At 36.6% G+C, this 26,243-nt stretch overlaps 2 protein-coding genes across 2 annotated transcripts; both read right to left on the bottom strand.

Annotated features, from left to right (window-relative positions):
- Nucleotides 1–12,114: 12,114 nt before the first annotated feature.
- LOC139854049 (uncharacterized) lies at nucleotides 12,115–14,646 on the bottom strand. The gene is made up of 4 exons (XM_071843376.1): nucleotides 14,136–14,646; nucleotides 13,393–14,030; nucleotides 12,334–13,296; nucleotides 12,115–12,288 (listed from the first exon to the last, which is right to left on the bottom strand). The coding sequence occupies exons 1-4, from the start codon at nucleotides 14,644–14,646 to the stop codon at nucleotides 12,115–12,117; spliced, it is 2,286 nt and encodes a 761-aa protein (XP_071699477.1).
- A 4,209-nt stretch (nucleotides 14,647–18,855) lies between these two features.
- LOC139886209 (L-ascorbate oxidase homolog) lies at nucleotides 18,856–21,290 on the bottom strand. The gene is made up of 7 exons (XM_071869953.1): nucleotides 21,162–21,290; nucleotides 20,953–21,062; nucleotides 20,585–20,855; nucleotides 20,386–20,488; nucleotides 19,567–20,278; nucleotides 19,368–19,446; nucleotides 18,856–19,276 (listed from the first exon to the last, which is right to left on the bottom strand). The coding sequence occupies exons 1-7, from the start codon at nucleotides 21,288–21,290 to the stop codon at nucleotides 19,064–19,066; spliced, it is 1,617 nt and encodes a 538-aa protein (XP_071726054.1). The 3' UTR covers nucleotides 18,856–19,063.
- Nucleotides 21,291–26,243: the final 4,953 nt, after the last annotated feature.

Raw genomic sequence — 26,243 nt, forward strand, 5'->3', positions numbered from 1 at the left:
TGAACCGACCGACGGAGATTTACCTTCGGCCGATTGATGTAATACCAAGTGAATCGGCCGACTGGTAAGGTCAGACGACCGGTTGTGTCGACAGTCGACCGACTGTCAGTGTCAGTCGACCGACTATCAGTGTCAGTCGACCGACTGTTTGTCCAGGGCAGAATGTTTTACCAAAGTGCCTTTTTCTAGCCGTTATGCTGCCCGTTTGTATTTTGGTGTTCAGGATGTAAATTTTGAAAGTGCACAAGTGTTAAGCATGAAAATTTTAGCGGACGCATTTTTTTACTAATTTGCTATAATTCGCTGTCAGTGTGTCTAATCTTGATGGGAACACTATTCTAACTTGGTTTTTGCTGTTCTCAGGAGATAAGGACAAGGAGGAAGCTTAGAAATAATAACTGAGCAGTTGCTGGTAATTGGTGAGTGGGTCTATCTACGGATAGAGTTTAAGTAGCATATCATGCTACTGTGGTCGACTCTTTTACCATGCATAGTGTAGGAATTGCCATGATAGAATAATATCGTTTGCCTGATGTTGTATATGAATTATGTGTACACTATGTGAATGGCACCGGTCGGGCCTAGGGGAGGTTGGAGTCCGTATGAGGTCAACCGTGCCTAGGGGAGGTTGGGTCCATAGGCTAATGATTGTGGAGTATAGTGTGAATGATGCATCCCCTGCATCTGGATAACTATACTGTGAACTGAGTAGCAGGGACTATCGGTAGACTCAGGCCCGATCAGCTGAGAGTCGTGCGCTCGTACAAGCCGCCGATCCTCGTATTGTCTTATTGTATGCTAGTTGGTAGTTAGCAAGTGTTGTTGTTAGTATATATCTTGTGTGTGGCTTAAGCTATATCTGTTAGATAGATTCCATTCACTTAGCGGTGCACTAATCCCCCACATAGTTCCCCCTTTGCAGGTTTAAGTACTGCTAGTCGGGATGGGTATGGATGCAGAAGACATGTTTGACAACCCTACTCTGATGTGGACTTTTGTTTAAATAATGTTTTGTAATAACGTAACACTGTTGTGTAAGTTTAAACTTAATTATACGGTTTAAAGTAATGTCGTGCCTTATATTGTGTTTATTATTAAAGTCTTCCGCTGTGTTTAAAAAAATGGCCGGTGTTACAAGTTGGTATCAGAGCATGGTTTGGCAGCAAGTACGTGCGCGTGTTTTGTTCCCAAACCCCGAGGCAAGTCAAACATGTCTGTGGGAGTGGGGGCTAAGTGAAAATAGGATAACGTGTGTTAGTTGTGATTGAACTAACTGTTATCCACTAATCTTTTGTGTAAGCTGTTTTGTAGCACAGGTATGGCTGATAGAAACGCAACTGGCCCATCCAACCCCGGAACATTCAGAGCACCAGAAGAGGGTGTTGAGTCTGATGATGATCAGAATAGTTACATCCTTCAGTTAGAAAGTAAGCTAAAAGAGGCTGAAGGACAAAATTAATGAGCTTGAATTAGCGAGGCATTTTGGAAATGATGATACACCACCTGGATTCCCAACTGCGCAATCCCAAACGATACCTAATGTGCACCAGAACTAGTTTCAAAATCAAATACCTAACCAATACTATATGCCACCATAAAACACTTTTACTTACCAAAATCCCATGATGATGAACCCGTACCAAATGCAAATGTTTCAACAATATTACATGCAACCACCCAAAAAGTGTACTTATAAGAACTTCCGTGATTGCAAACCCTCCGATTTTTCTGGAAGTACTGATCCGACTGTAACTCTCAATTGGTTGTGAGAAATTGAAAGGGTATTTGAAGCGTGCCAGTGTGAACCTGAGCTGAAAGTAACATATGCTAGTCGAATGTTGAAAGGTAGGGCTATGATTTGGTGAGATTCTTTGATTTTCAGTATACCAAAAGAGCAAGTGAGTATGATCACGTGGGAGCAGTTTTATGGGAAGGTGTGTGAATAGTATTGTAATCCGTTTGATATGAACCGAATCAAGACTGAGTTTCTTAAAATGAAGATGACACCTCAAATGACGATCGATGAGGTAGTAGAGAAGTATATGGATAAACTGAAGTTTGTGTAACAATGGGTGCCAGAGGAAGCGTCTCGTATCCAGCATTTTGTTAATATAATTCTGCCAGAGTACCGAACTTACGTTAGAACAGCTACATCATTGTCTCAAGCTGTTGTGATGGCTAAGATGGTAGAAAGTGATGTTCAGGCCGGCAGGAATAGAATGTTTGGTAATGTGCTACAACAAGGTGGGCAAGTATCTGTACAATCAGGATCTAAATCCAAGAAGTCTAGTGGGTTTAAATCGAAGGGTAAAAGTGGTCAGAGTAGTTCTGGATCTGGATCAGGTAAAGGGAATTGGTGTCACACGTATCGATCTTCTCACAGTGGTTAGTGTTCTGAGGCTACAAGAAGATGCTTAAAGTGTGGTGTGGTTGGGCATGAGTCTTCAACATGTCCATATCCGAATAGTGTGTGTTGAAGTTGTCATAAACCAGGGCATCGTGCAGTTAGTTGTCCGTCGAAGAGTGGTAGTTCCGGGGCAGGGTCAGGGGCAAATTCGGCATCAGCCGGAGGGTCAACTACCTCGAGTGGGCAGAAGAGGAAGAACCCTCCAACAGCAGAGGCTAGAGCTTTTCAGATGTCGGTTGAGAATGCCGTGGCAACCGACGAAGTGATCACCGGTATGTTTCTAATCAACTCAATACCTGCTCGCGTATTGTTTGATTGTGGTACCAATAGGTGTTTTATGTCTCTAGATTTCTGTGCTAAGTTGAATTTACCAGCTACTGTGTTACCCAAGCCGATTAGTGTAGAAGTAGCCGATGGTAAGATCACACCCGTCACAACATATGTGTCTGGGGTTTGTATAGAGATCGAAGGGAAGTCTTTCCCGGTGACTTGTTTAGTGTTACCTATTCCTAGCTTTGATGTAGTATTAGGAATGGATTGGCTGAGCTCGCTTAGGGCTAATATTAAGTGCGATAGGAAAATGATTACCTTTCGTTCGACCGATGGAACCCGTGTTGTGGCACGGGGGGAGCGGGGCGGGTATAATTTTCCGTTGATAACCATGATGAAAGCAAAAAAGTCGATGGCAAAGGGTTGTGATTCGTTTCTTGCGTATGTGATTGATGCGAAGAAAGAAAAGAGAACAGTGGCCGATATTTCGATAGTATCAGAATTTCCCGAAGTGTTCCCAGATGAGTTACCAGGTCTGCCGCCGGTAAGGGAAGTCAAATATAAGATTGAGTTGGTTCCTGGAACAACTCCAGTTGCAAAAGCTCCATACCGATTAGCGCCATCTGAAATCCGTGAAATGATGTCACATATTCAAGAGTTATTGGATCGTGGGTTTATCCGACCGAGTTCTTCACCGTGGGGTGCTCCGGTATTGTTTGTTAAAAAGAAAGATGGGTCAATGTGTATGTGTATTGATTATCATGAATTGAACAAAAGAACAGTGAAAAATAAGTATCCATTACCTCGAATAGACGATTTGTTCGATCAGTTACAGGGTGCTTCATTCTTTTCCAAGATAGATTTACGATCCGGGTATCATCAGGTTCGTGTTGCTGAATCAGATATACCGAAAACAGCGTTCAGAACTAGGTATGGTCATTATGAATTTCTTGTCATGCCGTTTGGGTTAACTAATGCGCCAGCAGTCTTCATGGATTTAATGAATAGAGTGTGTCGTCCGTTCTTAGATAAGTTTGGGATGGTGTTCATAAACGATATACTAGTGTATTCAAAGACAGAGAGTGAACATGCTGAACACCTGAGACAAGTTTTGAATTTGCTGAAACGTGAGCAGTTATTTGCAAAATTTTCAAAATGTGAATTTTGGTTACGTGAAGTGCAGTTTTTGGGTCATGTGATTTGTGCTGAAGGTATAAAGGTTGATCCGATAAAGATAGAAGCGGTAATGAATTGGAATTCTCCGAAGACTCCGACTGAGATTAAGAGTTTTCTGGGATTGGCTGGTTATTATCGCAGGTTTATCAGAGATTTTTCTAAAATAGCGGGTCCGTTGACTAAGTTAACTCGTAAAGATGTAGCCTTTCGATGGACTGATGAACAAGAAAAAGCTTTTCAGATTTTGAAACAGCTACTGTGTCAGGCACCAGTGTTAGCTTTACCAGAAGGTTTAGACAACTTCGTGGTATACTGTGATGCGTCATTTGCTGGGTTGGGTTGTGTGTTAATGCAGAGAGATAAAGTAATCGCCTACGCGTCGAGACAGTTGAAAGTTCATGAGAAGAATTATCCAGTGCATGATCTTGAAATGGCTGCAGTAGTGTTTGTTTTGAAACTGTGGAGACACTATTTGTATGGAACCCATTGTGTTATTTGTACAGATCATAAGAGTTTGCAATATATCTTCTCACAGAAAGAATTGAATATGCGTCAGAGACGGTGGCAAGAGTTGATCAAGGTTATGATTGTGAAATTAAATATCATCCGGGTAAGGTAAATATGGTTGCAGATGCGCTAAGTCGTAAAAAGTCAAGTGAAAATGTGAAATTCCTTCGTTTAAATATAACTCTAGATTTGATTAACAGCTTAAGAACCGTTCAGGCCTGTGCTTTGGAGGACAAACATATTAAATCTGAACAAATGATCAAACAAAAAGTGGACTTAATTGATGACTCACGTGGACTAAAGACTTTAAACAATCGTGTTTGAGTGCCTAAGCTTGGAGATTTGAGGGATTTAATTATGACAGAAGCTCACAAATCCAGATTGACAGTACATTCGGGTAGTAATAAGATGTATCATGATTTGAAAACAGTGTATTGGTGGCCGACAATGAAAACAGATATCGCTCGATATGTTGAAAAGTGTCATATTTGTGCTCAAGTGAAGGCAGAACACCAGAAACCTTATGGTTCATTGCGTCAGTTACAGATTCCAGAGTGGAAATGGGAACATATAACGATGGATTTTATGACCAAACTACCAAGAACTCAAAAATGACACGATATGATTTGGGTAATAGTGGATCGTCTAACTAAAAGTGCTCATTTTCTTGCTACTCGTGAGACAACTTCATCAAGTAAGTTAGCCGATTTGTATGTGAAATAAATAGTTAGTCGACATGGTGTGCCGTTATCGATCGTTTCAGACAGAGATTCCAGATTTGTGTCAAACTTTTGGAATAGTCTTCAACAGAATCTGGGTACATGTGTGAATTTAAGTATAGCTTATCATCCTCAGACAGACGATCAGAGTGAAAGAACGATACAGACTTTGGAGGATATATTAAGGGCTTGTGTGTTAGAATACGGTGGTTCGTGGGATACACATTTACCGTTGGTCGAATTCGCGTATAATAATTCATATCATTCGAGTATAGGGATTCCGCCCTATGAAATGTTGTACGGTCGTCGTTGCAGAACTCCGACTTGTTGGTTAGAAGCCGGGGAGAAACAGTTTGCAGGTCCTGAAATTGTTCAAATGACAGCTGAAAACGTTGCAATTGCGAGAGAAAAGTTGAAAGCCGCTAGAGATAGGCAGAAAATGTATGCTGATCCGCGTAGACGTCCGATAACCTTTAATGTGGTTGAACTAGTGTATCTAAAAGTTTCGCCGTGGAAAGGAGTTATCAGATTCGGTAAACGTGGTAAGTTAGCACCAAGATTTATTGGTCCATTTCAGATCAGTGAAGTGTTGAATGATCAGACAGTGGTGTTAGATCTTCCACCAGAGTTAGCAGGTATTCATAATACATTTAACGTGTGTTATCTTCGTAAGTGTAAAGTCGATGATGAAAAGCAACTCCTTCCTTTAGAAGATTTAAGGGTTGATTTGAATAAGAAATTGGTGGAAGAGCTGGTCCGTGTAGTTGACCGAAAGGTTACTAAGTTGAGAAATAAAGAGATACCGATGGTGTTGATCGAGTGGAAACACAGTTTGGGTTCTAATCTTACGTGGGAAATGGAAGAGTTGATGAGAAACCGCTACCCTCATTTGTTTGACCAAGACCAGATTCCGAGGACGGAATGTCCTTAAGGGGGGTGGATTTGTAACACACTGAAACCCGGGCTAGTTGTAAGTGGATTATTTTTGCCCTTAGGATTTGTGCTTAGTCTTAAGTGCTTTTTATTTTAATTATTTTATTAGTGTTTTATTATAATTGTGTTGTGACCAGTTTGTGACAAGGGTCCCAGAACATGTTTGTTTATTTCAATTGGACCTCGTTTGGGTTACCTAATCTTGTGCGAAAGATATCAGATAACTGGTAAATACCCGTGTGTTGTACAGTGTGGGAATTAAACCCAATTAAGTGACTAGTGTACTTCTTTTTCTTCCCATTTCTAGAAAATTCACTAAAACACCGTACCTTCATCCCTCCCACCTAACCAAACCCTAATCCTTAAACATTGATCTTGAGCTCAAATTGGTGTTAGAATCGTGTTTGTTATCGTTTACTGAGTCTATCAAGGTAAGTAACATGTGTTTTTGTGTTCAATTCATTGTTAAATTCATGGTTTTGTGTGAGTTTTGTAAAAAGCTTGAATTTGTGTCAAAACTAGTGATTTAAGTGTTGTTATGGTCAAATTGTTGTGGGTTTTGAGTCTATAACAGGTAGTGAACAAGTTGTGGTCAATTTTGGTGTTTAAAACGAGCTCTAGATCGAGATTTGAGGATTTCATCGTGAAGTCCGTAGCCTTTGTTCAGTTTCTGAGGAAGATGAACACAGTCGGCCGACTGTCGGTCGACAGTCGACCGAATGAGGGTGAACCGACCGATTGTTGAGTGAACCGACCGACGGAGATTTACCTTCGGTCGATTGATGTAATACTAAGTGAATCGACCGACTGGTAAGGTCAGACGACCGGTTGTGTCGACAGTCGACCGACTGTCAGTGTCAGTCGACCGACTGTTTGTCCAGGGCAGAATGTTTTACCAAAGTGCCTTTTTCTAGCCGTTATGCTGCCCGTTTGTATTTTGGTGTTCAGGATGTAAATTTTGAAAGTGCACAAGTGTTAAGCATGAAAATTTTAGCGGACGCATTTTTTACTAATTTGCTATAATTCGCTGTCAGTGTGTCTAATCTTGATGGGAACACTATTCTAACTTGGTTTTTGCTGTTCTCGGGAGATAAGGACAAGGAGGAAGCTCAGAAATAATAACTGATAGGGGTGTTCGTTCGGTTGGTTTATGGTTTACGTGATTTATTCGGTTTGGTTTATTCGGTTTTCATGAATATTTTTGTGAACCAATAACCGAACCAAATTTGACAAAACCAAACCAATCCAACCAAATAAAAAATCGGTTTACATGGATTGGTTTTGGTTAAACCAAATTAGAACTTTTAGATAAAAAATGTGTTTTTTTAAACCAAACATATTTTATTGATTAAACTATAAGTATACAAATAATAAAATATTTCCTACCAAACATGCAATATGAGAAGCAACTCATGAGTATACAACCCATATATACAATCTAAACTATATTAATGAACTGAGTAGCACAAAAATAATAACGAAACACGCAGCATCTAAGTTTTCAGAGATAAAAAATTCATAATACGGAGTAATTGATAAACAGATACAGTCATTAAAGTTAAATTAAACCAATAAAAACGTTAAACTCAAACAAGAACAAATAAAGCAAATACTTAATATTTATATACCAAAATAAAATTATATTTCGGTTTTTTGGTTTGAAACCAGATATTAATTTTACAAACCAAATCCAAATCGAAAACTGTAAATATTTTCGGGTGAAACCAATAAACCAAACCAAACCCAAATAAGTCAACCCACTTTAACCAATTCAATTTGGTTTGGTCGGTTTCGTGGTCGAAACCATTTAATGCACACCCCTAATAACTGAGCAGTTGCTGGTAATTGGTGAGTGGGTCTATCTATGGATAGAGTTTAAGTAGCATATCATGCTACTGTGGTCGACTCTTTTACCATGCATAGTGTAGGAATTGCCATGATAGAATAATATCGTTTGCCTGATGTTGTATATGAATTATGTGTACACTATGTGAATGGCACCAGTCGGGCCTAGGGGAGGTTGGAGTCCGTATGAGGTCAACCGTGCCTAGGGGAGGTTGGGTCCATAGGCTACTGAGTGTGGAGTATAGTGTGAACGATACATCCCCTGCATCTGGATAACTATACTGTGAATTGAGTAGCAGGGACTATCGGTAGACTCAGGCCCGATCAGCTGAGAGTCGTGTGCTCGTACAAGCCGCCGATCCTCGTATTATCGTATTGTATGATAGTTGGTAGTTAGCAAGTGTTGTTGTTAGTATATAGCTTGTGTGTGGCTTAAGCTATATCTGTTAGATAGATTCCATTCACTTAGCGGTGCGCTAATCCCCCACATGTTTCCCCCTTTGCAGGTTTAGGTACTACTAGTCGGGATGGGTATGGATGCAGAAGACATGTTTGACAACCCTACTCTGATGTGGACTTTTGTTTAAATAATGTTTTGTAATAACGTAACACTGTTGTGTAAGTTTAAACTTAATTATACGGTTTAAAGTAATGTCGTGCCTTATATTGTGTTTATTATTAAAGTCTTCCGCTGTGTTTAAAAAAAATGGCCGGTGTTACAGGGTGGCTACTAAGATGTTTCAGTTCGCCAGCGCGCTAAGAAAGGTTGCTTCTGTCGTTCTTTATTTCTTGTCTAGCAGAAACTACAGCTTGAACGGGATTCATTGTTGGGAAGCCGAATAAGTCACTGCTCTATTCCCGACTTGAAATCCATAAAGGACTTTAAGGGAGATAAAATAGGGGGCTTAAAATGCCTCGGGACGACAGCACGTTACATCATAAAGCAAGTAGAAGACGGCTTATGCTCTCGCAGCTTCGCCAGAAGATACGAAGGGGGGCCTCGGCCCGGGAAGGGGAGAAGTGGCATTTGGAAGTTTTGACGTCCTCCAGATAGGGCCTGGAAGAATAACGTCACTAAATATATCAAATTACAGTTGTATAAACGAGAACTACTCTATATGAGACGTTTTATTGAGTTTTGCAGCGGAAGATAAATAGATTACATTGTATTTAATGAACAATGCATTAAATTTCTTTAGTTGATATTATATGTGATGAAGACTCCAAGCATAGCAAGCAATTATCATCAGTTTAGAAAATGCAAGTCCTTCAAATTATCCATGAATGACTCGTTGAAATGTTGCTTTCAATTAGCAAATACACAGCGGAAGCAATACTTAAGTACCTGAGAATAAACATGCTTAAAAAGTCAACACTAGCTTGAGTGAGTTCATAGGTTTGTCATAAATAATGATTTCAGTAATAGTGTTAGACCACAAGATTTTTGTTCATAAGCTTGGTCTCGCAGGGACCAATTAGTAGATCACGCAGATCCAAAAGTTGTTCATAAGCTTGGTCTCACATGGACCAATTAGTAGATCACGCAGATCCAAAAGTTGTTCATAAGCTTGGTCTCGCAGGGACCAATTAGTAGATCTCACAGATCTAAAAGTTGTTCATAAGCTTGGTCTCACATGGACCAATTAGTAGATCACGCAGATCCAAAAGTTGTTCATAAGCTTGGTCTCACATGGACCAATTAGTAGATCACGCAGATCCAAAAGTTGTTCATAAGCTTGGTCTCACATGGACCAATTAGTAGATCACGCAGATCCAAAAGTTATTCATAAGCTTGGTCTCACATAGACCAATTAGTAGATCACGTAGATCCAAAAGTTGTTCATAGTTTGCCCCAAAGACAAGTTGTGTTTATACATGTTGGTTAGGGATTTAGTCGGACATAGGCGGATATAGCATAGTTTAAAGTTGGTACTTGTGTCTAGCATGTAAAACAGTTATAAAAGTTGTGCATGTATTCTCAGCCCAAAAATGTAAAGAGTAAAAGGGAATCAAATAAACTCACGAAAAATCAGTTTTAGTATTTGTATTCAGTTCATAAAAACAGTTATAAAAGTAGCGCATGTATTCTCAGCTCAAAAATGTAAAGAGTAAAAGGGAGCATATGAAAACTCACAAAAAATCAGTTTTAATATTTGTATTCATTTCATTAAAACAGTTATAAAAGTAGCGCATGTATTCTCAGCCCAAAAATATAGATAAAAAGGAAACTATGAAAACTCACATTAAATAGCAGTTGAAGTATTCCTTGAAAGGAATGAAATGAATGGAAATAAGTGACCGGGATCTCAACCTAGAGATAGAATGTACGATCAGATGTTGTCTAATAGACATAAGTATGGTAACTATACCAATGATAATGGTTTTCTGAAAGCAATTCCATTTTTGGAAAGGTTACTATCTATGGAAAGTTTCCACTTTTACTAAGTTTCCATGTTTACTAAGTTAGTGTTGAATACTAGTGAGTTGTTCTTAATAAGTCCACTACTTATTAAGTGTGTAAGTGACTAATTGTTGTTCACTTGGTGAGTGTATGATTACTATAGTCGGGTTTGATATTGTGCACCATACCCAAACATCTATGCCACCGCCGAGTCACTTGAATGATCTATTTTTACCGGTTGGCCCAGGATTTCTCGACCAAAATATAAGTTTGGCATTCGAAATCCACAAGTGTCCCATAGTGGTACCAACGATCACCCTAGGCCTTAAGTAGCGTTAAAGTTCATATATAGTGCACGTTATCTTGATTATAACCTTGGTGATAATAACGATAGTAATAATGATAATAATTGAAAATGGAAACATTACTCACGTATCAATATTGTGACTCAATATTGCAGGAAAAAGTACGCAGATGTAACGGACATTACAAATTCTAGGTTGACCTCACGAACAATACCCATAACCTCCATAGCTATAACCCATACTTTCCTTAGCTCTATCCTGCTCATAAAACCCATTTTGAAATGACCCGCTCATGACTTCGTCGTAGTATTTTATGTATAAATAATAATATGTTATAATTCGGTAGGCTTATAACTACCTTTAGTTGTTTGATTATGTTATAATTCAATAGGCTTATAACTACCTTTAGTGGTTTGATTCTTGATTAAGAATACTAATAATGAAGTGTAAGAACAAAGATGATAATGGAAAGAAAGAAAGAAACACTTTGTAAGTGTGAGAAATGATGCAAGTTTAATGCTTGCATTCATGAGTATTTATAGCCTAAAATTTCAATATAAAAATACATACTTTATGTACCAAAATTGACTATATGTAAACTAGTTTATAATTTTATTTTTAGTCAACATAAAGATGTACTAGTTTATACTTTCCTTTTTTTTTAATTTTTATTTATTTTTAGTCAACATAAGGATGTATTTGTTTAGTATTCTTTTTAGTCTCATTATTATTATTATTATTATTATTATTATTATTATTATTATTATTATTATTATTATTATTATTATTATTATTATTATTATTATTATTATTATTATTATTATTATTACATTTACTACATGATAAGTATTATTTTCTTTTTACTAATTCATTACATTGAAATATATATATATATATTCATTTCAAAATATATATTTGAAATATTTATTTAATATTTAGTTTTTCAAAATCAATTATATTTTAAAGTTTATTTTAAAATCGTTTAAATAATAGAAATTATTATAACACGTAACGTTTTTAATATATATATATATATATATATATGTTTACATAAAATTGTTCGTGAATCGTCAGAATCATATAAAAGTTAGGTTTAAATTTAGTCGGAAATTTCCGGGTTGTCATAGAAGTGTTGCTGACTTAAAAAGTAAGATGAATCTACGCTCCTCGGCCTAGGAATTCCCGGCATCTCGGAGAAAAAGAGTATAAATGAAAGGCTCCGCCTTGGCCCTATGCCTTTTGGGCCCCGCGAGTAGTCGAACAAATGAGATGTTAATACTATTGTGATAGAATGAAGAGAAGGAAATGGCTGAATGGTTAAGGGAATGAGTAAGAAATCACCTTAGTTTCACAGTTGGTAGTGGCTTTTTTGCTTTGACTAGGCTAGTAACTCGGATCTAGGACTAGGAAGGGAAGCTCCATTCTTCGTAGTATACCAGACAAACCGGGTTTGCCAGAACCAAGGGGTCTTTCTGTTTTCCGTTAGTTCTATAACTTTAAAGTAAGACCATAAGTAGGAGCAAACAATCGATAAACTAACGATTTCCGGTTTCAAACCCTTTTTTTAACTGGCATAGTTTGCCTGAAGTCTCCTCCGAGTATGATTGATTTACCTCCAAATGGTAAAGAATCACAATCAAGTATGTCTCTTAAAGTTCTATCAAGAGATTCAAAACATTTTTTGTCGTTCATCGGAGCCTCATCCCATACGATCAATTCTGTTTCCTAAAGTAAATTACCTAGATGAGTATTCTTTTTAATGTTGCAAACCGTTTCATCGATTAAATCAATAGGTAATTTGAACCTCGAGTGCGCAGTTCTGCCAGCAGGTAGTAACAACGATGCGATACCAGAAGAAGCGACTGCTAGGACAATTTTCCCTTCAGATCTTAAGTATGTAATAATGCATCTCCATAGAAATGTCTTGCCTGTGCCCCCGAAACCATATACGAAAATTAATTCTTGTTTCTTTTGAACTGATGCATTAACTATTAGATCGTAAATGTATTTCTGTTTTTCGTTCATTTTCCAAATCAGCCCTTCGAATTCAGTTCGCAGCGCCTGACGATTGTAATTGCGTTCCTCCATTATTAGTCTGTTGTTCAGCTCACGCAGTAGATTTTCTGACAGCGGAGGCAAACCAAAATCTGTTATAGACTTGTTATAACTACTTAATATCACTTCGATCTCACATAGGACATACTGTCTTAATTCCGTATCATTGACATGTAGATTGTCGATATGTAAAGAAGCTGCGGCCCTCAAAGGAATATCATCAGCCATAAGCTCCCAATTTTCGTTCCATAATCGGAGTGGGCTCGTAACTTCACAAAACATAAGCATGTGAACAAACAATGATCGGAGTTGTGCACTTGTAGCAGATGCACTAGCTTCCTGTAGTGCTGCTGTCCATTCCCTGTCGTTCCCCAACAAACCAAGAGCTTCACAGGCCGAACGATAATTCGAATGTTGTGTTCCACCTACAACTCTTATTTCTTCAAATGTTTTACAACCCCTTTGGTGACATAACAACATTCTTAAATAAAAAACTTCACCGGTAGTTGGATGCATGTATGTTAGCCTTCCTACTAACGGCTTATTCAGATTCCGCCTGCGAGCCCAACATCTATCTTTATCTAACCAAACAAACTCTTTTGGAAAGTCAAGATAGGTCAAATGATGACCTTCTGAATATCTTCTATTATACTCTAACCATTCGATCAACGTATTTTTCTTAGAATATGTATTGTTCACTATAGATTCCAGCCGTTGTTGTTAACGAAAACGTAAGAGTTGCTGGTGCTCTAAGTGAACAGCCAAAAGTTGTACCGCTGGTTCTCTATGATGTATAGAAAACCCGTACATTCTCCAACAGGCCTCGCAAGGACAAATAAATCGATCATCAACGAAATTCTGGATCTCATCCACCCTCTTTGGCTGATTTTCTGTTTCTGCCTGCCGTTGACCAATATCACGTGAAACACGCATCACTATCTTATCAGTTCCCTTCGATATATACTTAAACAAATACTTAATCATCATCGTCCACCCACAATATTCAACGTTTATGTGAGCATGAAATATAAGACAAAGATTACGATTATAGGGGACCACATAACTGTTATCTAAATCGACACCACATTTCTTAGCCGTCACACCAGTGTTTCTTCTTCGATACTGAGCATAACCATTTTTATCAAAATATGTATTCATATTTAACGACTTTGGAAACTTTTTCGTGCAAACAAAACGGTCCATACACTGAGCTGATATGTTGATAGCTCCACACGGACCGTGGATCATGAATTCTGAAACTACTTTGTAACCAAGAGGGTCAACCATTGGATCAGGTAATTCAGTCGATATATAATCTTCAATATTACATAAGCTAAGTGTAAGAGTTTCAGTCCACAATAAGGTGTGACAGTGAGGCGTCCCACGTTTCTGAAACTCAATAGTATATAAAACTGCATTTAAAAAAAAAGAAACCGGATTACAAACCTGTATATATGTGTAATTCAGATAACATAAAACATTTTATAAGTTGTGGAGGAACATAAAATATGACATACCTGCAACTACACGACCGAATGGCCTCTCCTGCTTCAAGTAGTTCACAAATTTATTAACTTTAAGCTTAAATATACGCGTCACAATATCGGTTCTATCAGCAGTAGTCAAATGAGAAAATGCAGCTAGATATCGACGTATCTCTGGCCATTTCGAGTTACATGTAAATGTAATAAAAAACTTTGGATTTCCATGAACTCTACAAATCGCTAAAGCGTCAAGGTAGTGACTATACATATATCTTGGACTTCCAGTGAAGGAAGCTGGTAGAATAACACGACTACCCACATCGGAACCCATTTGGTCACCTCTATTAATAGCATCGTGTAAGCCACATAAATACTCATTTCTTATGTTATTTTGATTGTTCCTTATATAGTCTATCCTTTGTAACTCAATACTGCAATAAGCTGTAACTATATATTGTTGGAATAACCTACCCGACCTTGTCAGCAGATTATCAGTACCAGCCCTGTCGCGAATTTGGTAACTATAATACATATTCATAGTCATCTGCTTGCTACGACCTCTAATCGACCGACTGGTCTCCCGTAATCCAAACCGGGATGATAACCCATCTGACCATACACAAAAAGCAATGGGAACTATAATGACATGTATAATTGATGCAACTTATTAATCCTTTGAGGTGTCCCACTACGTAGCTCAACAATAACATCATAATCTCTTTCACTTCTAACATTTTCCCCATACACAATTGCTCCTACTGCATCAGAAGTAGGTAATTCATATTGCCTACTACCTGTAACACTAAAAAGCTTAATCTTGAAATCAGGAATATCTGCCTCAACATATCTATCCCTTGCAGTTCTAAATAATTTGACTACCTCATTATGTGTATCCAATATAGCGATTAACTTTCTGACAAATGTAACATCTAAACTACTATCCTCCTGACCACCAAAATGCGACATCCTATTTCGTACCTCATTCTCAGTATCATAAATATATAGCTGCAAATACCTAGGCACACTATCTTCCAAAGGACATAAAGAACCCATCCAATGATACACTTGCCCTGATATCTTAAAGACGTAAGGACCACGACGACTGTTGACACTATCATCTATTTTTGCTCCATAAGACGTCATACTGAACATCTGATTATAAGCACGAATATTATCCATAAAGTGTGCAGACTCTAATAAACGTTCGAATTCCAACAGAACATGTCTCTCTATAGGCAACACAACCCGGCCATCCATACAACACTTATGATAACATAAACGACGCCTAGCAGAATAGACTTTAATACGTTCGTCAAACCAAAATAACGCATTACAATATTCACAAACACGATCACAATCGCCTAAGTCTTGGTAATATTTAGTGACACCTGAAATAGTATAACAAAACAAAAACACCTCAAACACTAAAAAAAAAAAAAAAGGTAACTACAAAAACTTACACTCAAAAAAAGGTAAATTAAAAGCTTACCAAAATTCATATACATATCACTCGTCTGGCGTTGCTGACTATGAGTAATCGTATCTTCCACAGATCTAACATCAGTAGTTCCTACAAATACTCTTTCAACACCAAAACTCGAACGACAACGACTACCAACATCAATATTCACAGTCGAATGATCATTCGATGAGTCACTCACAACAGAATTTTGTAAACGATTAGCACGCTGCAAAGCAGCCCTACTGGACTGCTGGCGTGCAGTAACAGCAGGAAACAAACTCCCAACACCAACAACATCAGTCGATTCATTAAAAACACTACCACTACAACTACCCTTTCGACGCTTTCTACTATTAGACATAATTTTACTTTTAACAAATTAGGTATAACATCAAAAGACAACAACAATTATTGAAGAACATATAAGAACAAACCACAGATAACAACAATAAAAGAAACAACAACATTATTAGTAAAGACAAAAAATGCAAAAAACAGTAGAAAAACCAAAAAAGAATGAGTATATACCTTAAACAGTAAACACAAAGCAGCAACTACGAACAAAACCTGCAACAAAAAAGACACAACTACTTGTGTAAGTTGGTAAATGCAGGGAAAAAAAATTGGTCTTTTGGTGAAGAACACGTAAAATGTGTAGTTAGGTCAAAACAGGTCAAAACATGAAACTTTCGTCATATGGTCAAACTGAGTCAAAACAGGTCATAACATGCATCCTCGTGTAAGTCAGTAAACGCAAGTCAAAAAAGTTAGTCTTTTAGGGAAGAAGAAGTTAATTGTGTAACTTAGACTCTGTTATGTGGTCAATATAGGTCAAAACACTAAAATTGTGTCATTCTAACAAAAGTGTCAAAAAACAACTCAAACTAATCAAAATGACCATACTGATTTGTGTCATTATGAAGCATACATTTTTTTGGTCATGTTTAGTGTCATCAATAAGCATACATTTTTTTGGTCATAATGGCAATACATGTACAAATGCAACAACAAAGGAAAAAAAAAAAAAAGTAAAAGCACAAATATAAAACAACAATCAAACACATAAAAACCACCTCTTTTGGTGAAGAACATATAAAATGTATAGTTAGGTCAAAACAGGTCAAAACATGAAACTTTTTTTCATATGGTCAAACTGAGTCAAAACAGGTCATAACATGCATCCTCGTGTAAGTCGGTAAATGCAACTCAAAAAAGTTAGTCTTTTACTGAAGAAGAGGTTAATTGTGCAGTGAGGTCAAAACATTACATAACAACAACTTGTGTCACTCTAACAAAAGTGTCAAAAAACAACTCAAACTAATCAAGATGGCCATACTAATTTGTGTCATTATGAAGCATACACTTTTTTGGTCATGTCTAGTGTCATCAATTTTTGGTCATAATGGCAATACATGTTATGTGCTATGGTCAAAATGGGTCACATTAGTTATTCAGTCAAAAGACCAAGCAGAAAACAAATGCAGCAACAAAGGAAAAGAAAATTAAAAACACAAAGATAAAACAACAATCAAACACATAAAAACCACCATGAAAACAACCAAAAACCCCACAAACATAAAAAAACATACCTTCAAGAGTAAACAGGAAGTCAAAAACAGAAACACCAACAGCAACAACACCTGCAATAACCACGAACACATATAAAAACCCAAATTTCCAACAATGTACAACATAATCATCTTCCATCAACAATAAAATTTCAATTGAAAACACAAACAACACAAAAATGTCACTTACAGATGCGGAGGACAATGTTCGATAAACTTGAAATTAACAGAGAAAAGGAACAGAAAACCCTAATCAATAGAGAAAAATCGCCAGCAAAAGCAAGAAAGAAAGTAGAAGGAGGAAAGACAGATGAAAAGCAAATGCATGATATAAACCTAGATAAGCGTCCATTAACTTCTCAAACGAACACGTGCCCCACTATAAAGCCACGTTTAGCCCACTAACAAACAATTAGGAACAGTAACAAACGACACATAAAACCCCCAAAAATTAAAACCAAACGACATATACCACTTGGGCCAATATAACTTATGAAATATGATTCATTTTTTTCATTGAAAATTAGTCTTTAAAGTAAAAACCAAAGTTTTAAGGGAAATTGGTCAAAATGCCCATATCTTTATAAATGCTTAACATATGTCCTTAAAAATCGTAATTACCGAAAATGTCTCCTGACCACGCATCACATATGATGCGCCCAATCCCGTACGTGATGCGTGTTTACGAGATATTCAACGAGACAACCTTTTTTCCTCGCAAACTCGCGCTACGTACCACGCACAGTGCATGGTGCGTGGTGTTTGGTGCTTCATGCCAAAGTGTTAGATCGTTGAATGACTGTATCTTGTGACTCGTAACTCCGATTAGTCACCGTTTTTTAAATCGTGTATTTTTTTCGAGATATATCCGTTGGCAAACAGTCGTAGGCGGTTTCGCATAAATTGTTTTTGAAACGGGGCCTCGAAGACCTTCATTTTTGCCCTCTTTTTATTTTGGCGTTTAAGCGCAATTTTGACCGTTAATAAGTTGCTATAAAACATTCTAATTTACGATTCGTTAAATTTTCACCAATATACACTATAAGTACACGAAAACGACTTGTTATCAGCGGTCAAAAGTGCGTTTAAAATTAAAAATAAAAAACGGAAAAACTGAAGGTCTTCGAGGCCTTGTATTGAAAATTTTTTGGGACAAACCGCTTATGGTTGTTTGCCAACGGATAGTTCTAGAAAAAAAAAAATACGATTTCAAACATACAATGACTAAATCGGAGCTATGAGTCATAAAATACGACCATTCAAATTTCTCCTCCAACAAGTACCAAGAACCACACACCGCGAATGGTGCTTGGTGCGTGGTACGTGTTTGCGACGAAAAATGCTTGTCTCGGTCATTATCTCGTAAACACGTATGACGTACCAAGTTACACGCGTTGATGTGATCATCGAACATTTTTGTAATTACGAGTTTTTAAGAGAATTTTGTTAAACACTTTCAAAAATAAGGACATTTTGACCAATTTTTCAAGTTTTAATACACACAAGTAAGCCCACACCAGATCTATAAACTTAAATGGATTAGTAGTGTCAGCCCATTTTTTATTCAACCCCAAACCCTATATTATACATTTCGTCTTGTTATCCTATCATACCAGAATTGCCAACCCAAAAAGAGTTCTCGATCCAAACATGTGATTTTCATTAATTTAAATATGAACATTTCAGAAAAAATTAAATGGTACGATTATTAAATATTAACTAATACAATATATGCACCCAACCACTTAACTGGTTTCTTGTGTCACTTCTTTAGTACAATTACTAATACTAATACATCAAAATCAAAATAATAATTTATAGAATTAAAACAGCGAATTGAATATGAATGAAACCAAAAAATGATTTAAATCCTCAAATCCGAAACTCGTCACCCTTTCGTGACGAATCCTAACTAATCGTTGTCCTGCAAATTACAAAGGACGTGTTTTCCGACCACTTGCTCGACCACAAGTGATAGCATTCTTCGGGATCGGGTACTCATCCCTCCAAGAATTCACTGGCGAATAAACTCGAAGATAAAATTGTTGGCCTAAATACTGTCGAACCCAGTTTTGAGATCGAATGTTCCACATTCCCACATTGTCTAGTGGTACATACAATGCGGTCCATGATTTCGGATACACCTATTAATCACATCTTAAATTAGTAAAAAAGTACACTTTATCACATCTGGTTTATATCATATATATAATCGCTCTGTTAATCATTTGGTACCTGAACCGTTGAGCGAGAAATCCCATCTCTTAGATTGTAATTCGCTCTGCTATCAGCCGACCACGTACCTCCATCCATACTATTAATTCAACCCAATTTTTTTAGCGTCAAACGCGTTACGTAATAAATTTACATAATCCTAAAACACTACTATTTTAATTAACTGTCAACCAATTCGTAATTAACGATTTGAGCTTACCCAACAACAAAGAAGAAGTGACCATCAATGTGCCATGATTGCACAGTATCTTCTGAATTCTCAAACACGATCTCAGCAAACGCTCTAAAATCAGCAGCCATAACCGAAGTTTGTAGGTACCCACCACCTCCGTTGGGGCTGTCCGATATCGTCCCAAGGGAAAACACGCCGGAGATCTTGAAATAATCAGCAATCTTCAAAGGAGTGTCTGCCGGTATAAACGATACACTGTTGACCGCGTACCTCTGCTTCCCATTTATAACAGGAGCAGAGTTCGCGAGTCTAATAGTTCGTGTGAAGTTAACCATTCCATAATGGTACGAGCCTTGTGGGTTGGGCCTCGGTCCACTTGCTGTCAAATTTTGCCTAATCGATCGGGCTTGATTTAAAGACCAATCGATTTGGATAGTGGGCCCACCCGGTGGAGGAGCTGGGAAAGTTCCTGGAGAATTGGTGTAACGAAGAATTGAGGTTGCGGTTAGGATTTGAGAGGTGAATCGGGTTGAGACGACCATGTAATAGTTCTGTGGTGGTTGATCAGCTGTGATCAAAACCGAGTACGATTGGCCCAAATGAATATCAAGAGACGCGTATGTGTTCTGTAGAGTATGAGTTCCTTCGGTCTCTACTAGCAGCATTTTATGGCCTTGGATTCTAAAGTTGATTGATGTCGTTAGCCCCACATTCGATATCCTCAACCTATACGTTTTTCCTAAATAAATAATATAGAAGTAAATCATATTTGAAGTTAGTGTAACAATTAAAACGACTGTTTACTTGCTGTAAAATGTATTAATTAGGAGAATAGGAGAATGATACCTTGATCAACGTTGAATGTAAAGCCGTTAGATCCACGACCGTTGATGAGAAGACCATCTGGGAATGGAAGATCATGTCCTCCATCTAAAATTGCTTTCAAATCCTGAATAAATTCACATTTAAGTACACGATAAAACAGATCCATACAATGATCATACATGTTATATGTGCGAGTGTATATCATTAGATAAACACTTACAGTGTGATTTTGCTTGAACCAATCACCGGCCAAAATGGTGAAATCTCCTGCAGGTGGAGGGAAAGGCACCGGGATCATAGGGCGGCTGGAGATCGTAATACCACCGTAAGCACCCGCGGCCCGATGAAACGCAAGCGACGGAAAGTAAAAGAAGCTGCCAATTTGATCTTTTACTTGAAGAATATATGTGAAATTTTGACCAGGTGGAATTGGACAATTTGTGCCATAAACACCATCCTGCCATGAATTCCTCCTTTGTTGTATCCCATTCCTAATACATACATTTTTAATTTAACCCACATTCATTCTATTATCACTTTTCAAATTTTCAAATAATAATAAAAAGAAATTTGGATGATTAAATTAACCAAGTAATGAGGAATGATTCATCCAAGCTGTTGTAAATACTAACAATGACATTATCATTAGTAACCGAATCGATTTGTGGCCCGGGAAACTGTCCATTTATCAATATCCCCTGCATTCCGAAATTTCAAACAAATAACTCAAAGTATAAATTAAGATTTAAGATCTACAATGCAACGTAAGTTAAGCTAAATTAAAGTTCAAAATATACCTGTTGTTTGACTCCAAGAGGATAGATGTCACCGTAAGTTAAATTCCAGTTAAAAAATCTATAAGGGTCTTCACCATTAATCTTTTGTGCAGTGGCTATTAAAAGTAGTATAAAGAATGTAGTTTTCATACTCCATTGTGTCATTTTGTTGAATAAATGTAGGCAATGAAAAAAGAATGATGTACCAAATTTGCAACAAATATGTGTGTTTTGTGTTTTTTTGGTGCACTTATTTTTTTGGTGGTGTAATGAGAAGTAAAATGTGGGTGAAGAATGGAATCCAGTTCAATCTAAAAGGGATGTGATTTATACAAGAAAAAGAGAAGAGATAAAGCCTGCTTTGGTCCGATTAGATTCATCAGATCTGTTCCATGAGATGCTTCTCAGCAAGTTGTAATATTAAGCTTTACTGTTATGCACCACTCTCACTCTCAATAAATTAATAATAATCAGAAATTACGGAGTATTAATTAATTAATCAATCAATTAATAAAAATTAAGTGTGAAATCTTGACTTATATGTCTTAATTTTGGGTTCGATTACATATTTTTGGTAAGAAGTATAAACCTTTTCGTTATGACAATCTCCATACTCGTCTTCCTGTCTAATTTATTCCCTCAACTACCACAAATTTCATGAATTAAACGCATTTAATATGTCCATTTCAAATTTTACCATTTACTCTAATTTAGAAGATAATGTTTTCTTTGAAATTCAACTTGGATAGGAAATTGTTTTGGACATGCAAAGTAAAATTGAATGAACTTTGACAGTTTTGGAGTTATTTTTGAAAATAGTACTCCGTACTTTGGAATTATATCTACAAATTGATAAAAACTCCAAAATAGATGATGTAATTGTTTTAAACTTCACATAATGGTTGTCGGTGTGAGATTGTAGTGTGAATTTTTTTTTTTTTTTAAATATGGCGATATGAGTTGAAAATGCAAAGTAACGGTGGTGTGAGTTTGAGTGTAGATTGTGAGTGTTGTGATTATGTGGTTAAATGTAATTGGGAGTTGAGTAAAGAAGGTTCCGGACCAATCAAACCAAAATCACGACCGTTGCTTTGGTCGTTAGTTTCAAACCGACGCCTGTTAAAATTATTGAATCCACGCATTGTTACCCGCTATTTGGGGGCGTTGGATGTGTGTCATGTCACCACTCACCACCCACGCCGCGTGTTGGTGACTGTTACAGATTTTTTTTTTAAATAGTAAATTTACAAATCTTTCTTGCAAAAATAGAAATTTTACAAATTTATTTACGAAAATGGTAAAACCAAAGTTTCAAACTTCGGATTTGGCAAAACCGAAGTTTGGAACTTCGGATTTGGGCCTTTATGCTTTTACTACAGTGACTAGACTGACATGTGACATGAATTGCCACCCGTGCCCTAAACCGAAGTTTCAAACTTCGGTTTTGCAGGCTTTTCAGCAAAATCGAAGTTTGAAACTTCGGTTTTGGTCCCGCCATATTTTGTTCACTTTTATCCTGAATCTTGCTTTTGCAGGTCGTAATCTATGCTTTTCTACATGTATTTATACCACTTGAAACTTCATTCTCAATAACAACATCACATACAACACAACCACATTTCAAACACATCAAACTGAGATTTATATATCTGTGAAATCATCAGTAAAAAACTACAAAAAAACACTAAATCGCATTTTAAAAGAATGGCCAATTTTGAAAACGATGGATGGGAATACCTACTTGATATTGATGATTCCGACCTCACTCAATATGTATCAGTTACAAAACCCACTGAAACCATTTTGGTGCCGACTGAGTCGCCACCATTCCCCCGACAGTTACAGGCCCCCCAACGTAACCTTCAAAAACAAAAGCAACCTATTTCACCACCACGACCTGTTTTGCGCGGTTCTGGGTCTAACAAAAAGAAAAAAATAACGTACCGAATCCCTGGACCCGCTGGTATTTTCCAAGATGCGTATGAACTTCGAAATAGAGAATAACGTTGTGGATGACATGTATACGCAAGATTTTGTAAGAGAAATAATAAACAGACCTGAAGTGGATGATTCGTTTACTCTGGATCCGTGGCTACGCGCGATGGAGTTTGCATATCCGTACGGAGATAAACAACAAAATTGTATACTCATTTGTTGAAACCATAAGCCAACAGTGTATGTGTATTGTTGTAACTGCAGGTAGATCTGATATAGCAAGCATTCTGAAGCAGCGTAGATTTTTACCAGCAAATCAAGTTGTTGGTGTTGTTAAAACTTGTGAGAAAAATAGAGTCGGTGATATGTCTATAATGCTGAAAGTGAGTTTACATCACTAACTCATGTATATTTTCATAATTGTATTGCTTTCACTAAAACATGTTAATGTAAGTTTTCATTTATGTTTAATAGGACACTACGGGTACTATTCGAGGAACATTTCATAGCAAGATCATTGATGGTGTTCATGGGAAGTATTGAAATGTCCCGTTCTTATTGATTAAAAACGTTCCATATTAATTGATTTCGTTGCGAGGTTTTGACCTCTATATGAGACGTTTTTCAAAGACTGCATTCATTTTTAAAGCTTTACGTAGATTATCAAATAATGATAATCTAAAATATCCTGTTTACACACGACCATTACATAATGGTTTACAATACAAATATGTTACATCGAAATCAGTTTCTTGAATGCAGTTTTTACACAATATCATACAAACATGGACTCCAAATCTTGTCCTTATTTTAGTATGCAACAGCGAAAGCTCTTAGTATTCACTGGAGAATAAACATGCTTTAAACGTCAACAAAAATGTTGGTGAGTTATAGGTTTAACCTATATATATCAAATCGTAACAATAGACCACAAGATTTCATATTTCAATACACATCCCATACATAGAGATAAAAATCATTCATATGGTGAACACCTGGTAACCGACACTAACAAGATGCATATTTTAGAATATCCCCATCATTCCGGGACACCCTTCGGATATGATATAAATTTCGAAGTACTAAAGCATCCGGTACTTTGGATGGGGTTTGTTAGGCCCAATAGATCTATCTTTAGGATTCGCGTCAATTAGGGTGTCTATTCCCTAATTCTTAGATTACCAGACTTAATAAAAAGGGGCATATTCGATTTTAATAATTCAACCATAGAATGTAGTTTCACGTACTTGTGTCTATTTTGTAAATCATTTATAAAACCTGCATGTATTCTCATCCCAAAAATATTAGATTTTAAAAGTGGGACTATAACTCACTTTCACATATTTTTACTTCGTCGGGAAGTAAGACTTGGCCACTGGTCGATTCACAAACCTATAACAATATATACATGTATATCAAAGTATGTTCAAAATATATTTACAACACTTTTAATATATTTTGATGTTTTAAGTTTATTAAGTCAGCTGTCCTCGTTAGTAACCTACAACTAGTTGTCCACAGTTAGATGTACAGAAATAAATCGATAAATATTATCTTGAATCAATCCACGACCCAGTGTATACGTATCTCAGTATTGATCACAACTCAAACTATATATATTTTGGAATCAACCTCAACCCTGTATAGCTAACTCCAACATTCACATATAGAGTGTCTATGGTTGTTCCGAAATATATATAGATGTGTCGACATGATAGGTCGAAACATTGTATACGTGTCTATGGTATCTCAAGATTACATAATATACAATACAAGTTGATTAAGTTATGGTTGGAATAGATTTGTTACCAATTTTCACGTAGCTAAAATGAGAAAAATTATCCAATCTTGTTTTACCCATAACTTCTTCATTTTAAATCCGTTTTGAGTGAATCAAATTGCTATGGTTTCATATTGAACTCTATTTTATGAATCTAAACAGAAAAAGTATAGGTTTATTGTCAGAAAAATAAGTTACAAGTCATTTTTGTAAAGGTAGTCATTTCAGTCGAAAGAACGACGTCTAGATGACCATTTTAGAAAACATACTTCCACTTTGAGTTTAACCATAATTTTTGGATATAGTTTCATGTTCATAATAAAAATCAGTTTTCCAGAATAACAACTTTTAAATCAAAGTTTATCATAGTTTTTAATTAACTAACCCAAAACAGCCCGCGGTGTTACTACGACGGCGTAAATCCGGTTTTACGGTGTTTTTCGTGTTTCCAGGTTTTAAATCATTAAGTTAGCATATCATATAGATATAGAAAATGTGTTTAGTTGATTTTAAAAGTCAAGTTAGAAGGATTAACTTTTATTTGCGAACAAGTTTAGAATTAACTAAACTATGTTCTAGTGATTACAAGTTTAAACCTTCGAATAAGATAGCTTTATATGTATGAATCGAATGATGTTATGAACATCATTACTACCTCAAGTTCCTTGGATAAACCTACTGGAAATGAGAAAAATAGATCTAGCTTCAAAGGATCCTTGGATGGCTTGAAAGTTCTTGAAGCAGAATCATGACACGAAAACAATTTCAAGTAAGATTTCCACTCGAAATAAGATTGTTATAGTTATAGAAATTGAATTAAAGTTTGAATATGATTATTACCTTGTATTAGAAAGATAACCTACTGTAAGTAACAAAGATTTCTTGATCTTGGAGGATTACTTGGAATGGATTTAGAAAACTTGGAAGTAAACTTGCAATCTTGGAAGTATTCTTGATTTTATGAAACTAGAACTTTTGGAATTTATGAAGAACACTTGGAACTTGAAGATAGAACTTGAGAGAGATCAATTAGATGAAGAAAATTGAAGAATGAAAGTGTTTGTAGGTGTTTTTGGTCGTTGGTGTATGGATTAGATATAAAGGATATGTAATTTTGTTTTCATGTAAATAAGTCATGAATGATTACTCATATTTTTGTAATTTTATGAGATATTTCATGTTAGTTGCTAAATGGTGGTTCCCACATGTGTTAGGTGACTCACATGGGCTGCTAAGAGCTGATCATTGGAGTGTATATACCAATAGTACATACATCTAAAAGCTGTGTATTGTACGAGTACGAATACGGGTGCATACCAGTAGAATTGTTGATGAAACTGAACGAGGATGTAATTGTAAGCATTTCTGTTAAGTAGAAGTATTTTGAT

This window comes from Rutidosis leptorrhynchoides, chromosome 1 (assembly GCF_046630445.1).
Source record: "Rutidosis leptorrhynchoides isolate AG116_Rl617_1_P2 chromosome 1, CSIRO_AGI_Rlap_v1, whole genome shotgun sequence".
Lineage (NCBI taxonomy): Eukaryota > Viridiplantae > Streptophyta > Magnoliopsida > Asterales > Asteraceae > Rutidosis > Rutidosis leptorrhynchoides.

What these genes read in the sequence shown, in the direction of transcription:
- LOC139854049 (XM_071843376.1), bottom strand. Translation starts at nt 14,646, where the DNA reads ATGACTATGAATATGTATTATAGTTACCAAATTCGCGACAGGGCTGGT. An exon ending in ATTCGGTCGTGTAGTTGCAG is followed by an intron (nt 14,031 to 14,135) that starts GTATGTCATATT and finishes TTTTAAATGCAG; the next exon opens with TTTTATATACTATTGAGTTT. An exon ending in TTGATTTAATCGATGAAACG is followed by an intron (nt 12,289 to 12,333) that starts GTTTGCAACATT and finishes AATTTACTTTAG; the next exon opens with GAAACAGAATTGATCGTATG.
- LOC139886209 (XM_071869953.1), bottom strand. Translation starts at nt 21,290, where the DNA reads ATGAAAACTACATTCTTTATACTACTTTTAATAGCCACTGCACAAAAG. An exon ending in CTCTTGGAGTCAAACAACAG is followed by an intron (nt 21,063 to 21,161) that starts GTATATTTTGAA and finishes TTCGGAATGCAG; the next exon opens with GGGATATTGATAAATGGACA. An exon ending in GAATCATTCCTCATTACTTG is followed by an intron (nt 20,856 to 20,952) that starts GTTAATTTAATC and finishes TGTATGTATTAG; the next exon opens with GAATGGGATACAACAAAGGA.